Source organism: Rhipicephalus microplus, chromosome 3 (genome assembly GCF_043290135.1).
Source record: "Rhipicephalus microplus isolate Deutch F79 chromosome 3, USDA_Rmic, whole genome shotgun sequence".
NCBI classification, from domain to species: Eukaryota; Metazoa; Arthropoda; class Arachnida; order Ixodida; family Ixodidae; genus Rhipicephalus; species Rhipicephalus microplus.
This window is the reverse complement of record NC_134702.1, coordinates 217,853,253-217,866,893: the sequence shown is the minus strand read 5'-3', so window position 1 is coordinate 217,866,893 and position 13,641 is coordinate 217,853,253. Positions and strand designations below refer to the sequence as shown.

At 47.6% G+C, this 13,641-nt stretch overlaps 1 protein-coding gene across 3 annotated transcripts in view; it reads right to left on the bottom strand.

Annotated features, from left to right (window-relative positions):
- Positions 1-13,641, bottom strand: part of LOC142803498 (neprilysin-1-like) — a 140,311-nt gene that overhangs the window by 37,960 nt on the left and 88,710 nt on the right. For all 3 annotated transcript variants that reach the window (XM_075888618.1, XM_075888619.1, XM_075888620.1), the window contains one exon: positions 11,802-12,080. In XM_075888618.1, the coding sequence (XP_075744733.1) occupies positions 11,802-12,080 (279 nt within the window). The remainder of the gene's footprint in view (positions 1-11,801; positions 12,081-13,641) is intronic.

Sequence of the window (13,641 nt, the reverse complement as noted above, 5' to 3'; positions counted from 1 at the left end):
CTACATGCCACAGTCAAGGCGCCAATACACTTTGACGTGACACGGCGCGCGTGCGCACTAGCGTTCATTTCGTCGCCTCACGCCTGCGTGGCTACGCCAGGCGCCGGTTCTGCCATAGACTCGCAGGCGGGTGCCGCGCTGTGTTGATTAACGCAGCGTGTTTCAGTACGTCCGGCGTCCCTCTGTCCCGAAAAGAGGCAGACGCAGTGCTGTCTGGGTAACGCATTGGCTCGAAATGCAGCATTTCGCATTTCACGCCGGTTCCCATCGGGCCGTGCCGATGGACGCTGGTCGTGCCGGTCGCACCTGGCTTGAGACTATAAAGTTTTCGCGTTTTGCTAACGTAGCGTCGGTGACCAGCGTGCGCGCGCGTCAGCGCTACACTGGAGTAAATTGGGCCCTTCATGATGCACTCGTGGCAGTTTCGATAGCTCCACAAATACCAAATTTGGTGTTACGTGACGTCATTGGATGACAAAAATATATATAACTGGTACAAACGTCACAATGGTAACAGGCATGTAATGGAAGAACATGACAACATACCACGATCACAGCCTGCTCACGGCCGTTTCGCTAGCTTCACATATACTAAATTAGGCAACTCGTAACTTGAATAGATGACGAAGGTAAACAACACATTCAAACATAATAATCATCGCAAGAAATTCGTGTGCGGCATAATTTACCTCTACTTCGTAACGTTCAGGTGATTTTAAAGTGACTTATCAACCTTCCTCATTCGTGCTTCGCATGCCGTCGATTCACACTGTACGTGGGATCTGCCAATTTTTATGTTTTTTTTTCAGCGTTTTCAAAACTGTTACGACACTGAGCAAATCTGTATATACAACCACACATTGCAGTTGTAATTTTCTGAATATTGTTACGGAAAAGAAGAGACGCCGTATCGACGAGGCTGTGGATTAGATGTATTTCAAACCAGTGGTAATGGCGTGACCAGTTCACTAGCGATCGAGCAGAGAGCACCTTTTGTCTTCCTCGTCAGGCACCCACGCACGTCGTCCCCTAGAATCTCAGTATGCATGCATGTAGCATAATTCCCGGCGGCAGAAGCGCCGTCTCGGCGCATCTAAATGTCAATGTCATTAGGAGAGTGGTAGGGCTTCAAGCGCGCAACATGTACAATATCGGTAGCCTGTTGTGCACGTGAGGGCGACGGGGCGACAGGACCTATTTCATATGTCACAGGAGTAACTATACGAAGGACTCGGTATGGATCTGTGTAGCGAGTAAGCAGTGTTTCTGACAAGCCTACTTGGCGGGTTGGAGACCAGAGTAGGACCAAAGAACCAGTCTGAATGTGTTCGTCGCGGTGTCGTTGGTCATACTAGCGCCATTGCTTCTCTTGAGAGGTCAGAAGGGGAGTACGGGTGATTTCACATGCGTGAGCGGCCCGAGTGATAGCGTTCATGACATATTCACTGGTCGGTACTGCAGGGGACGGTATGATGGTGTATAGAGGCAATGTTGGTTCTCGGCCAAACAGCGGAGAAAATGGAGAGTAACGGGCAGTGTCATGACGCGAAGAATTATAGGTAAATGTGACATACGGCAACGCAAGGTCCCAGTCGGTGTTGTTGGTAGAAACATGCTTATCGAGCATGTCTGTAAGAGTTCGATTTAGACGCTCCATTAGTCCGTTGGTTTGCGGATGGTATTACGTGGTCAGCTTGTGTCTCGTTTGACAGGACTGCAAGATGTCAGCTATGATCTTCCAAAAAAGGTGCTGCCACGTTCTGTAAGCAGCTGCCGGGTCTTCGTGTTGCAAAATCAAGTCCTTGAGCAGTGAGTCGGCGACGTCTGTGGCGCAGCTTCTTTGAAGAGCTCGTGTGATGGCATAACACGTGGCGTAGTCGGTGGCGACAGCTATCCACTTGTTACCCGAGGAAGACAAGGGGAAAGGGCCAAGCAGGTCCAAGCCAACGCGGAAGAACGGTTCTGAAGGAATGTCAAGTGGTTGAAGGCGTCCGTCGGGAAGTGTCGATGGCGTTTTGCAGCGCTAAATTTCTCACAAGCCGCAACGTATCTTCTGACTGAGCGTGCAAGCACTGGCCAGAAGAAGCGTCGGCGTATTCGGTCGTAAGTGCGTGACACACCAAAGTGACCGGCAGTCGGAAGGTCATGAAGTTTATTTAGAATTTCCGAGCGAAGGTGTGTCGGAATGACAAGCAGCAGGGCCGGTCCATCTGGCTCAAAACTTTGGCAGTAGAATACACCATAATGGAGCACGAAAGAGCGATTTAACTGATTGGAAGACGGTGATTCGAGGCGCTCAATGATAGCACGCAAGGATGCATCGTAGTGCTGCTCGTCACCGATGGATTTTATTTGCGAAAGGGAAAAGACGCAAGGCTCGGTGTCGGTGTCAGGCATAGTGCTTGACTCGGCAACCGAGTAGCGGGACAGGCAGTCTGCATCCTGATGTAGGCGTCCGGACTTGTACGTCACGTATAGGTACACTCTTGCAGTCGCAGAGCCCAGCGCCCGAGCCGGCCAGTAGGATCCTTCAGTGACGTAAGCCAACATAGCGCATGATGGTCAGTTATTACAGAGAAATTTGTGCCATGTAAATATGGGCGGAACTTTGAGACTGCCCAAACAAGAGCAAGACATTCGCGCTCTTTAATGAAATAGTTGCGCTCAGCAGCTGTGAGGAGGTGGCTAGCGTAGTTGACAACTCGGTCGTGTCTCTGTTGGCATTGGGCTAGGACGGCTCTGATCCCGTGACCACTAGCATCAATTTGGACTTCTGTCGGAGCGGATGGGTCAAAGTGAGCCAATATAGGTGGAGTCGTCATAAGCGTGATTAGATGAGAAAAAGCAGCAGCTTGGTCGGTACCCCACGTACACGTGACGTCTTTCTTCAGAAACTCAGTGAGGGGACGAGCGATGGTTGCGAAACCTTTCACAAACCTTCTAAATTAGAAACAAAGTCCAACAAAACTCCGGACGTCTTCAACTGACCGGAGTACAGGAAAACTGGTGACTTAACGAATTTTCTCCGGGTCTGGCTGCACTCCAGATGCGTCAACAAGGTGGTCCAACACCGTAGTTTGCTGGCGTCCGAAGTGGACGAGTTTAATTGAAGGCCTGCGGTGCGGAATAAGTCGAGAATAGCTGACAAACACTGAAGGTGGGTCTCAAACGCTGGGGAATATACAACGACTTCGTCAATATAACAAACACATGTTGACCATTTGAGCCCTTGTATCAGAGAGTCCATCATGCGCTCGAACGTGGCTTGGGCGTTGCATAGCCCAAACGGCATAACCTTGAACTGATAGAGGCCGTCTGGAGTTACAAACGTAGTCTTCTCTTGGTCTTTTTCGTCGACAGCGATCTGCCAGTAGCCAGAACGTAGGTCTATTCAAGAAAAGTATCGGGCACCGTGGAGACAATCGAGAGTGTCATCAATGCGGGGTGAATGGTAAACGTCCTGTTTTGTGATTCTATTCAGATGGCGGTAATCCACGCAGAAGCACCTCGTGCCATGTTTCTTTTTAACGACCACAACGAGGGACGCCATGGGGCTCGAAAAGGGTTCAACAATTCTTTTGGCTAGCATCTTGCTCACTTCTTGTTGAATTACTTTACGTTCGGTGGCAGACAGCCGGTATGGTCACCGATGAATGGGATGAGAATCACCTGTGTTAATGCGGTGCTTGAAGAGTGAAATCTGGCCGAGTGGACGGCTTTTTATGTCGAATATGTCACGGTATGAAGCCAGAAGGCGGCAGAACGCAGCTTAATTCTCAGGTTCGAGGTCCGGGGCGATCTTGGAGCGTAAGGTTGCATCGAGGCATGTGGCATCCTGCGAGTGACGTGGGTGATCGGGGCATACGTCTGCCACAAAACAGGTTACGTTGTCATCAATTAAGGGTTTTAGCATTGCGACCGATATTCCTTGAAGTATCACTTGTTTCATGAAACCAAAATTGATAACAGGTAACATTGTTCGGTTAGAGGCCATGGTTACGACGGAGTGTGGGACAGTAATATCGCGCGCCAGGAGAACATCAGGAATCAGCGTCACGATATATTCACCGTCAAACACAGGAGAGGGTGTTACCGATTCAACGATAGGGAGAGCTTTAGGTGGTATCCGGAAGAAGTCAGTGGTGCACAAGCTGTTCGGGAGTTCAGGGTGAGAATTCAGCAGAAGAGGAAGTTCTAGGCAGAGAGTACCGGTGGCCCAATCGATGAGGGCAGAATGCGTCAATAGGAAGTCCATGCCGAAGATTAGGTCGTGAGGGCAATTTTCAAGCACCGTAAATAAAACGGGGACATGGCGTCCGGCAATTCTACGCGAGCAGTACACAATCCGATGGTGGCCACAATTCCGCCATCAGCGACACGGAGGGCTTTAGTTGCTGCGGGCGTGAGGACTTTTTTGAGCAGGCGACACAGATGCGCACTCATTATGGACACTTGACCTCCGGTACCGACTAACGCCGTCAAAGAAATACCGTCTACATACACTTCAATCAAGTTCGTATCAGTGGGGAGCGTCAACGCAGGATTAAGATCAGTCGCAATTGATGCAGCACTACCTCCCGGAGCTGCATGATCTAGTTTTCCGCCCGAGAGGATCCATAGTTGACCGGCGACGGAAAGCGGCGTGGTTGGGGCGATGGGGAACGGCGGCGTTGAGGTGACGGCGAACGGGCGGTGGAGCGGCTGTTAGGAACGTCGGAAGAAGGGTACACACGACTGGGTGAATACCGACTGGAGTCCTCGTATGGTCGAGTTGAGTGAAATGGGCTCCAGCTTGAGGGCGTCCAAGTGCCGCGGCAGTAGCGGGAGATATGGCCAACTCGGAGGCAGCGGAAGCAGATCGGTCTGTCGTCTGCAGCTCTCCATTCTGTCGAATTGCGGGATCGCGGAATTAAATGTAAGTCATGGCGTGGTCCATTTATTGTCATTGGTCTGGAGAGGGTCGGGAGGCAGAGCAGGCCACAGGAATACCGAGCTTTGCTATTTTCTGCCTCACGACGGATTGAATAACGGAGACCGCCGGAGGTGTTTTTGTGGCGCCATGGTCGGGCGGATGTGGAGGAAATGGTGCCGGACTTTGCGCCTCAAGCTCCCGTTGAACTATACGTGTCACACTGTCCTGCATGGGTGATGCGGAACCGAGATCGGTGCAGGTTGACGTAACAGCCGTGTTTCGTAGCCGCGTAAACTAAGGCAGAGCCCGGCGGCTTTTGGCCATTTCGAAGCAGCGGCATTCTTTAGTAATCAAATCTACTCTCGTGACGTTGGTATACACGAGCAAGTTGAAGGCATCGTCCGCGATGCCCTTGAGAATGTAGGCCACCTTGTCACTCTCTGTCATTTGCTCGTCCATTTTTCGACACAACGCGAGCACGTCCTGTATGTACGGGACATATGACTCAGTTGAGGACTGCGCATGAGTGGCAAGTTCTTTTTGCGCTTCCATTTGGCGACCGGACGGGTCCCCAAAAAGGTCGCGTAGCCGCTTCTTGAAGATATCCCAGCTGGTCAGCTCGGTTTCATGGGCGTCGAACCAAACACGTGCAGTGCTGTCCAAGTAAAATATAACGTTGGCGAGCATCATTGTAGGGTCCCATCGGTGTGTCTGGCTAACATGCTCGTACATACGGAGCCAGTAGTCAACGTGAAGCCCAGGTTGTGTGGAGATTGTACCGGGATCGCGCGGGGTGGGGATTAGTTAGGCATGTGGTGGCTGGAGCTACAGATGTAGACGCTGATGGGTTGTTATTGGTAGCCATGGCTAGAGACTGAACAGTGCGGCCACTGCGAAGCTTCGTGGTAAGGACGGGGAACGTTCCACCTCCACCGAATATGTTACGGAAAAGAAGAGACGCCGTATCGACGAGGCTGTGGATTAGATGTATTTCAAACCAGCGGTAATGGCGTGACGAGTTCACCAGCGATTGAGCGGAGAGCACCCTTCGTCTTCCTCATCAGGCACCCACGCGCGTCGCCCCCTAGAATTTCAGTATACATGCCTGTAGCAATATGCTTGATGGTCACAGATATCGCAAAGAATTCTGCAGTGAAGATGCTTGTTTGCGGGTGCAGATTACGAGATTTTGAAAAGGATGGGCCAACAGCTGCAGAAGACGCACCATTTCGAGGCTATGACGCACCTGTAAAGAATTCCGGGCAACTGTATTTATGTTGCAGTTCGAGAAAGTGTGTGCGATTGCGTGCAGTAGGTGCGTGTTTGGTAACCTCCACAAAGGATACGTCGCCGTCAATAATCAGTCACTGCCACGGCAATAGATATGCTGCGGGAGCCATTAACTGGTGCTCTAGAAGTGGCACGCCAGTTTTCTCAGTGAGGCTGCTCAAACAAAGGGAGTAGGGCTGTCTCAGTGAAGGACGGTTGTTGAACAAGGCAGCATTGGACACATCATTAATTATGATGCGAGTGGGTTGTTCCCCGTCAGCGTTAACCTTGAGATAGTATGTAAAATACAGGTAACATCTCTGCAGATGGAACGACCATTCATTTGATTCTACGCACAGACTCTCTACGGGGCTAGTTTGAAAAGCACCCGTAAAGAGCCGAATGCCTAGATGATAGACAGGGTTGAAAATCTTTATACCTGATAGTTTTGCCGAGTGAAAGATGATAGCACCATAATCCAGGCGCGTGAGTACGAGGCTTTTATATAAATTCATCAGACGTTTCCAGTTACTACCAAATTAAGAGCATGGAAACACCTTCCAAATAATCGTGGTTTTAAACCACCTGTTTTTTTTTAATTCTTGATATATAGCATGAAGGTTATTTATGCGTCTAATATTCAAGAAACTTGTGCTGGCTTTTCAAAAAAAGTGTTGACTATGGAGGTCAATGTCGGGGTCATGATGGAGGCCCCTCTTTCGGCAAAACAAGACGCAAGTGCTCTTTTGCGCATTGAGTTTAAAGCCATTCTCTTCTGCCCCTTGAGAGACCTTGTTCAAACCTAATTGAACCTGACGTTTGCACACTGAGAGGTTACAGAACTTAAAACCAATCTGCACGTCATCGACATATGTACAGTAAAACATATTTTGTGGGATAACGGGGCACAAGGAGTTCATTTTGACAATAAAAAGTGTACAACTCAAAACCCTTCTTGCTGCACTCCTGTTTCTTGAACAAATGTACGAGACAACACAGTGCCCAATCGAAGACGGAACGTCGGATTAGACAGGTAGCTTTCGAACATTGCCAATATTCTCGGAGGTCTCGGAGTATGACAAGTCTCGGAGTATGTCAAAGTGCTAAGTAGTGTCATAGGCCTTCTCCATGTTGAGGAACACCGACAGAAACAAATGTTTATGAATGAAAGCATCACAAATTTGCGCTTCAATACGGACAAAGTGGTCAGTCGCGGACTTATTCTCTCAAAATTTGCATTGGCATGGGTCATGTAGGCTATTTCCTTCAAGGAACTACATCAGTCGTCTGTTTACCTTTTTTTTCAAAAACCTTGCAAAGACAACTCGTCAATGCTTTGGGCCTGTAGCTTGAAGCAGAAGAAGAGTTGTTGAACTTTTTAAGAATCGGTTTATTAACTGCTTCTTTCCAGGTTGAAGGGATCTCACCTGAAAACTAAACTTCATTATACAAAGGCAGGAGAGCTTTTTGTGTTTCGGGAGGCAAGATGTTTGAGCAGTTTTTATATTATATGGTCGGAGCCTGGGGCAGTTATGTTACAGCAGTTTAACGATGCTTGTACCTCAGCTAAGACAAAAACTTTATTGTATCCCTTAATGTTTGTGCATTTACGTTCTATTTTCTGTTTTTCTGTTCTTGCTTTTTATCGTTGCAACGCTGGACTGTATTGGGATGAGCTGGAGACCTGTTCGAATTGTGCTCCAAGGGAGTTTTCATGGTCTTCCAATCTGTTGCGTTGTGTGTTTCGAGAAGAAGAGGATGTGGTTCTCGTCCTACTACGCTACCGACTATGCTCCAGGCTCTCGCTTCATGTGTATATGAGTTGATTCCAGATATAAACCTCTACCAGCCCTCCATCCTGGCCTGTCAACGCATTCTCGTGTCTTGGGACCTGATGTTTTTAAAATTGACAAGGTTTTCAGCTGTTGGTGAGTCTCGTAGCAGTCTCCATGCTATGTTTTTTGTTTGCGAGCATTGCGGTACTCACTGTTGTACCAAAAGACTTGTTGTTTTCCGCCTAGTCCAGATGTTTGTGGAATGAACTTAGCTGAAGCTTCAATACGAAAAGCAGTAAAGTACTGTAGAAATGAATCTAAACTAGAACATCATAGGGCAGTCTAACCTAAGCTAGCAGCGTTGTAAAACTGGTCGCCATCCTCTTTTGCTATCACCCGATTGGTAACCTGTGGAGGGCATCCATGTTGAACTGCTGAGCCCAGAACTACAGGATAGGGTGACCTCCAAAAGGATGATTGATGACTTTCCAGTGGAGTAGGGGAAGGAGCAATAAAGATACAATGCTTAGGTCGAGTGACGAGTAGGTATTGTTAACGAGGCTATGATACGTTGTCTCTTTCCTATTGAAGAGACACGCGCAAGAGGAGAAAAAAAACTGTTCAATTAGACAACCACGCGCAATCCAACGCGAGTCACCCCGCAGACCGCTCTGTGTGTTAAAATCTCCAAGGAGAAGATACGGTTCTGGAAGTTCATCAATTAATGCCTAGAATTCTTGTTTACTGAGTTAGTAACTGAGGAGGTATATAAATAGAGCAAATTGTCACCAGTTTCGTCAAGATAACGGCTCGGATAGCTACTGCCTCAAAAAACGTCTGAAGTGGTAAATTGTATATGCAGTTCCTGTATTCCCAACAACGCAAACACCACTAGATGACGCGACTGCATCGTTCCGATCCTTTTGAAACGTAACGTAATGGCGTAGAAAGTTGGTGTGTTCCGGTTTCAAGTCTGTCTCTTGTACATATAGCACTTTTGATGGAAGTTTGTGTAAAAGTTCTTGAATATCGTCGAGGTTTTTCTGCAGTGTTCTCACGTTTTACTGTTATATTCGTGTCATTCTTAGGTTTCCTGGGGCTGTGTGTACAAAAAGTGGTGACTTAGGAGGCCCTTAGGAGGCCCTGTAATGCGTAGTTTTTCTTTTTTCGTGCGCTTCAAAGAGCTTCGCCTCTCTTTCGGCGTCTCAGGCACCGGAGGAGTAGGACTTGTATCCGTCAGCTCTTGTTAGGTGGCGGATAGTGCCTGCTCGGCAGGCATGGTCACAGAACTTACGAACCTAACTGCGCTTGCAGTTAGGCTCAGCAAACATGGGGGTGTGCCCCCCTGTTGGTCGGGTGGCGGAGCAGTGCAGGCTGCTCCAGGCGGGGGCGCTGATGGCATGACCGTGGCCACACTCTGTGTGGCATTCGCGGGTGCAGAAACATGTGGCGCGGCGCACCGGTGAGTCACATCTGCGAAGGAGGGATAAGATGGGTTGTGTAGTGCGAAACGTTGACGTGCTTCTTGAAATGACAGATTTAATTTGATTTTAAGTTCCACTATTTGTTTGTCTTTTTTCTATCCGGGGCGCGATCGTGAGTAGGCAGCATGAACTCCTTCACAGTTCGAACAATGATTTGTTTCTGAGGTGCAGTCGTCGTCTATTTGTTGAATGAATGTCCGCTTTGCGCAAGTGGCAAGCACTCTGCCAATCTACAATCCATGACTGAAACGTTGACGCTTGAAACATCAACGAGGGTTGGCAATGTAAGGTCTCACACGGAGCTTAGAATAGCTGGTTTCGATAGATTTCGGTAGGTCACTGTTTCGGAAGGTAATTATTGTGCGTTCTGTAGAGGTCTGTTTGATGTTGCGCTTTATTGTTATTCGTCGGACTTTGAACACGTTCTGGTCCTGCCAACCTTCCAGCAGTTCCCTTTCAGAAATTTCAGTATATCGTCATCGGAAATTACGCCACGGACAGTGTTCATTGACCTGCGTGGGCCTACCGGAGCGGGGGTTTTACCAAGTGCTACAATTTAGACAGCTTCTCATATTGAACTTTGTCACGAACCTCCAGAAGAACATCGCCAATTCCCATCTCTGTCACTTTATAACCTGGGCCTATTGCTTATGTGAAAGTTTTTGACAAGAAGAAAGGTGAATTCACTCGGACTGTCTTCTTTTTGTTCTGGCTGTAGATAACATAGTACCTTGGGAATGTTGGCTTTGATGTGTTAAGCAGGAAAGTGTCTTCAGTGCGCCACCTTTTCAAGGAGCGATCAGAAAGGGGGGGGGGGAGCTTTTACCATAAAAATACTATAAAGTTTGCTGGCGATGGTGGCCACCCACCACTGAGCCCAACATTGGCACGCTACAAGGTTGAAAGCAAACACTTGGAAACGCCAGCCATACATCGCCGCTATAACATGTTATAACTACCCTAGGTTAGATAGCTACACCAGGTTAACTCTTGCTGCCAGGAAATTTGAAAGTAAACGGAAGAAATAAGATAAGACAGATAAAAAGTGAAAAATAAAGACGAAGATTAGAGGGAGAGAGATAGGAAAAGACGACTGCCGATTTCCTTTGGGTGGGTCAGCCCAGGGGTTCCGTACCGCTGTGGGCAATGACGTCTTTGGTTGTGAGCGAAAAATAATCGTATATGCATTATATTTGATAAAGGGCCCACCCTGAAAATTATACAGCACTTTCACCATCACCCACACGTTAGCCCGAAGAGCGCATGGGCGTACGTTCAAACGATATCACCCTGACATGTGGCCGATTTTTAAAATGCAGGTACCAGCGGGCATCCACATTGGCCCATTTCTTGCGAGAAGCTTCTTGGTTCTTCGAAAAAAGACGCCGAATAGTGATTAGGAAGGAGTTCGCAAAACTCACTTTTACATCAAAATTAATCAAATTTGATCTGAAGTATACCATGTCACTGCACGCTTCGAGTAGCGTGATGCCTAGTTATTTTCTGCAGAGCCCCTCTACGCGAAACTATACATCTAGACATGTATAGGTACATGGCGCATGCTCACGAAATAGTTTTCGTTGGGCAATGACACGCAATCTGCAATATGGTTGCCCATGCAAAGCTATATATTTCGACAGACTTTATGTTACCTATATATTACACCCCACCCCTAACCCTAGGTGTACATTTCACTTGCTTCGTGAGTGGCCGAGCGAACAAAGACGCATTGGGTCAGGCAGAATGCCATAAAACGCGCGCCTCGCTAATCCTATGATGGCACCGGCCATTATAGCTTGTTGGTTCCGTCACGGGCACCCTCGTTGGCCGGAATTTAGTCTCCATTGATAGGACTTCGCAGCACTGCGTTCCACTTTGCCTTAGTGTACTTCGGGCCCAACGACTTCATATGCACTTTTTTATTATTTCAGATTGTACGTACGCGCTATGTTGGCTCCCGCATCACACACTACTCTCACTGTAGACATTGTGGTGGGTTCTCAAGTTCCTCGCGTTTCAGTTGATGACAGATGGCGAAAATATGCAGGCATATTGCAATAAAAAAATCTGAGCACGCTGCGCTTCACTCTGGTAAGTTTCGCCTTACCTTCGACTCTTATAACACTCCACTCGTTCTTTCATTCTCGACTGCTCAAGAATTTCTTCACCACGCTTGCGATATTAGCACAAGGATCAGTGGAAATACGGCGGGGTGCTCTGACATTGCTGTGACTCTGAGTCATGAGGTACATTGCCTTACGATTACTTTTCTTGTCGGAATAATACTCGCATCTTTGGGTAAAGGTATATGAACAATGCCTAATTAGACGCCATTGAGGCTGCACACAGAAGTAGACTCACCCCAATGGAAGAAAGGGCTGAGTACCGCCAGGTCCATCACGTGCCGGACGTGCCAGTAACAAGCCCTACTGGCAGGCTGATCGTGAAAGAACATGTAGGGCTCAGTGTACAGAACCAAGGCAAAATAGAACTTCCAGGCGACCAGATATCTTAGTGAGTCTTCAGGCATAGCGTTAAAGACTTGCACGAGGACTTGAAGTGGATGTTCTCGGTAGTAAATGTAGTCTGAAGCCGTATAGGTGCCATTGGTATATTGCGAAATATAGGCACTCCAAGCATCTGCAAAGAAAATAGAGAGAGAGCAAAGCAAACGTAGCACCAATAAAGAGGTAATGTTGCTCCGTTGTGTTAGGTACGTCTGTGAAACAGTGCCCCTAATACATACAGAGCTTCACTAGTCTTTACGGCATATCCCCGTGGACTATATTAGGTTCGTGTTGCGAGACAGTAGTGAAATTTTGTACATGTGGTCAGATATCCTACCTAATATTCGAAATATAAGTGAGTTGAACCTTAACCTCATCGAAGTAATCATTCTGGTCTCTGTAGCACTATTAGTGTAAACGTTTTGCGCGCTACACTGACACCAATAGGACGAGGAAAGATTGAGACGCTATACAGCGCAAGCGCGAACTGACAAATGTTTGTTTTTTGACAATCATGACACAATATACACACGCAAAAAAGGGCCGGTGGGAATAAAAACACTCACACATGGGCAATAACTACACCAGGAGCGACGCTATGTCCCTAATCTAGCGCTCACGTATCTCGGGGTCTGTTACCTACTTTGCGCTGAATGAATGAGACGTTCGTTTCTGTAAGCGATAGTGAAGCAGCGCTCACACAGCTGTCAACGTCGCATTAAGGATAGCCTTTATCATGAGGGCTTCTTTTGTGCTGTTGTTTTTTTACAATGCCTGTGTACAATGTATTGCGTCCTGATACTTTAAAAACGAACAGTTGTCAGTTCGCACTTACGTTGTGCTCTTTCGTTATTTATTTGTACGCTTTGTTTAATTGTAGCGTGCAGGAATATTACACTGTGTAAACCAGCTGGCTGCAACCGTGGCTCTTATAACACCAATGCTTCGCTAAGTACTTGAAAAACACATTGGTCGACATACCTCTTTAGATTTCCAGGGAATGACTGTTTCAGGAATGATTTGTTCAATGAATGATAATGATAATATTGCCGCACAGAAGAGGCACAGAGAGAAGGATGACTCACATGGTCATTTAGGCAATTACATAAATTGACTCGAGCTCTGCCGCGGTAGCCTAGTGGCGAAGGTACACGGCTAGTGATCCCGCGACCTGTGGGTCGCGGGATCGAATCTCAGCTGCGGCGGCTGCATTTCCGATGGAGGTGGAAATGTTGTAGGCCCAAGTGCTCAGATTTGGGTGCACGTTAAAGAAGAACTTCAGGTGATTGAAATTTCCGGAGCCCTCCACTACGGCATCTCTCATAATCATCTGGTGGTTTCGGGACGTTGAACCCAAAAAATCAATCAATTAAGGTGATTCGAAAGTGAAATTTATCTTTTTTTCTCTCACTTGCTGTAGCAATGCTGAACCATTACGCAGCCACAACTTTTCCGAAGCCTTCGCCCATCTGTCAAGCTATAATGTGATTTGGTGGCGCCAGTCATGATGCCAATTTTGATGGACGTTTTTTTTTTGTCAGGGTCCGAACACGACGAGAAGATGACAGTCTATAAATATATAAATATATATTGATACGAAAATGCGGCTAAACACGGCTGCAAGAAAGAGGAGGACGAAGTGGGTTTTTTTCCGTTGGATGCTGGTCTGACGCCATCTTGCTCGTCGGGTTGTC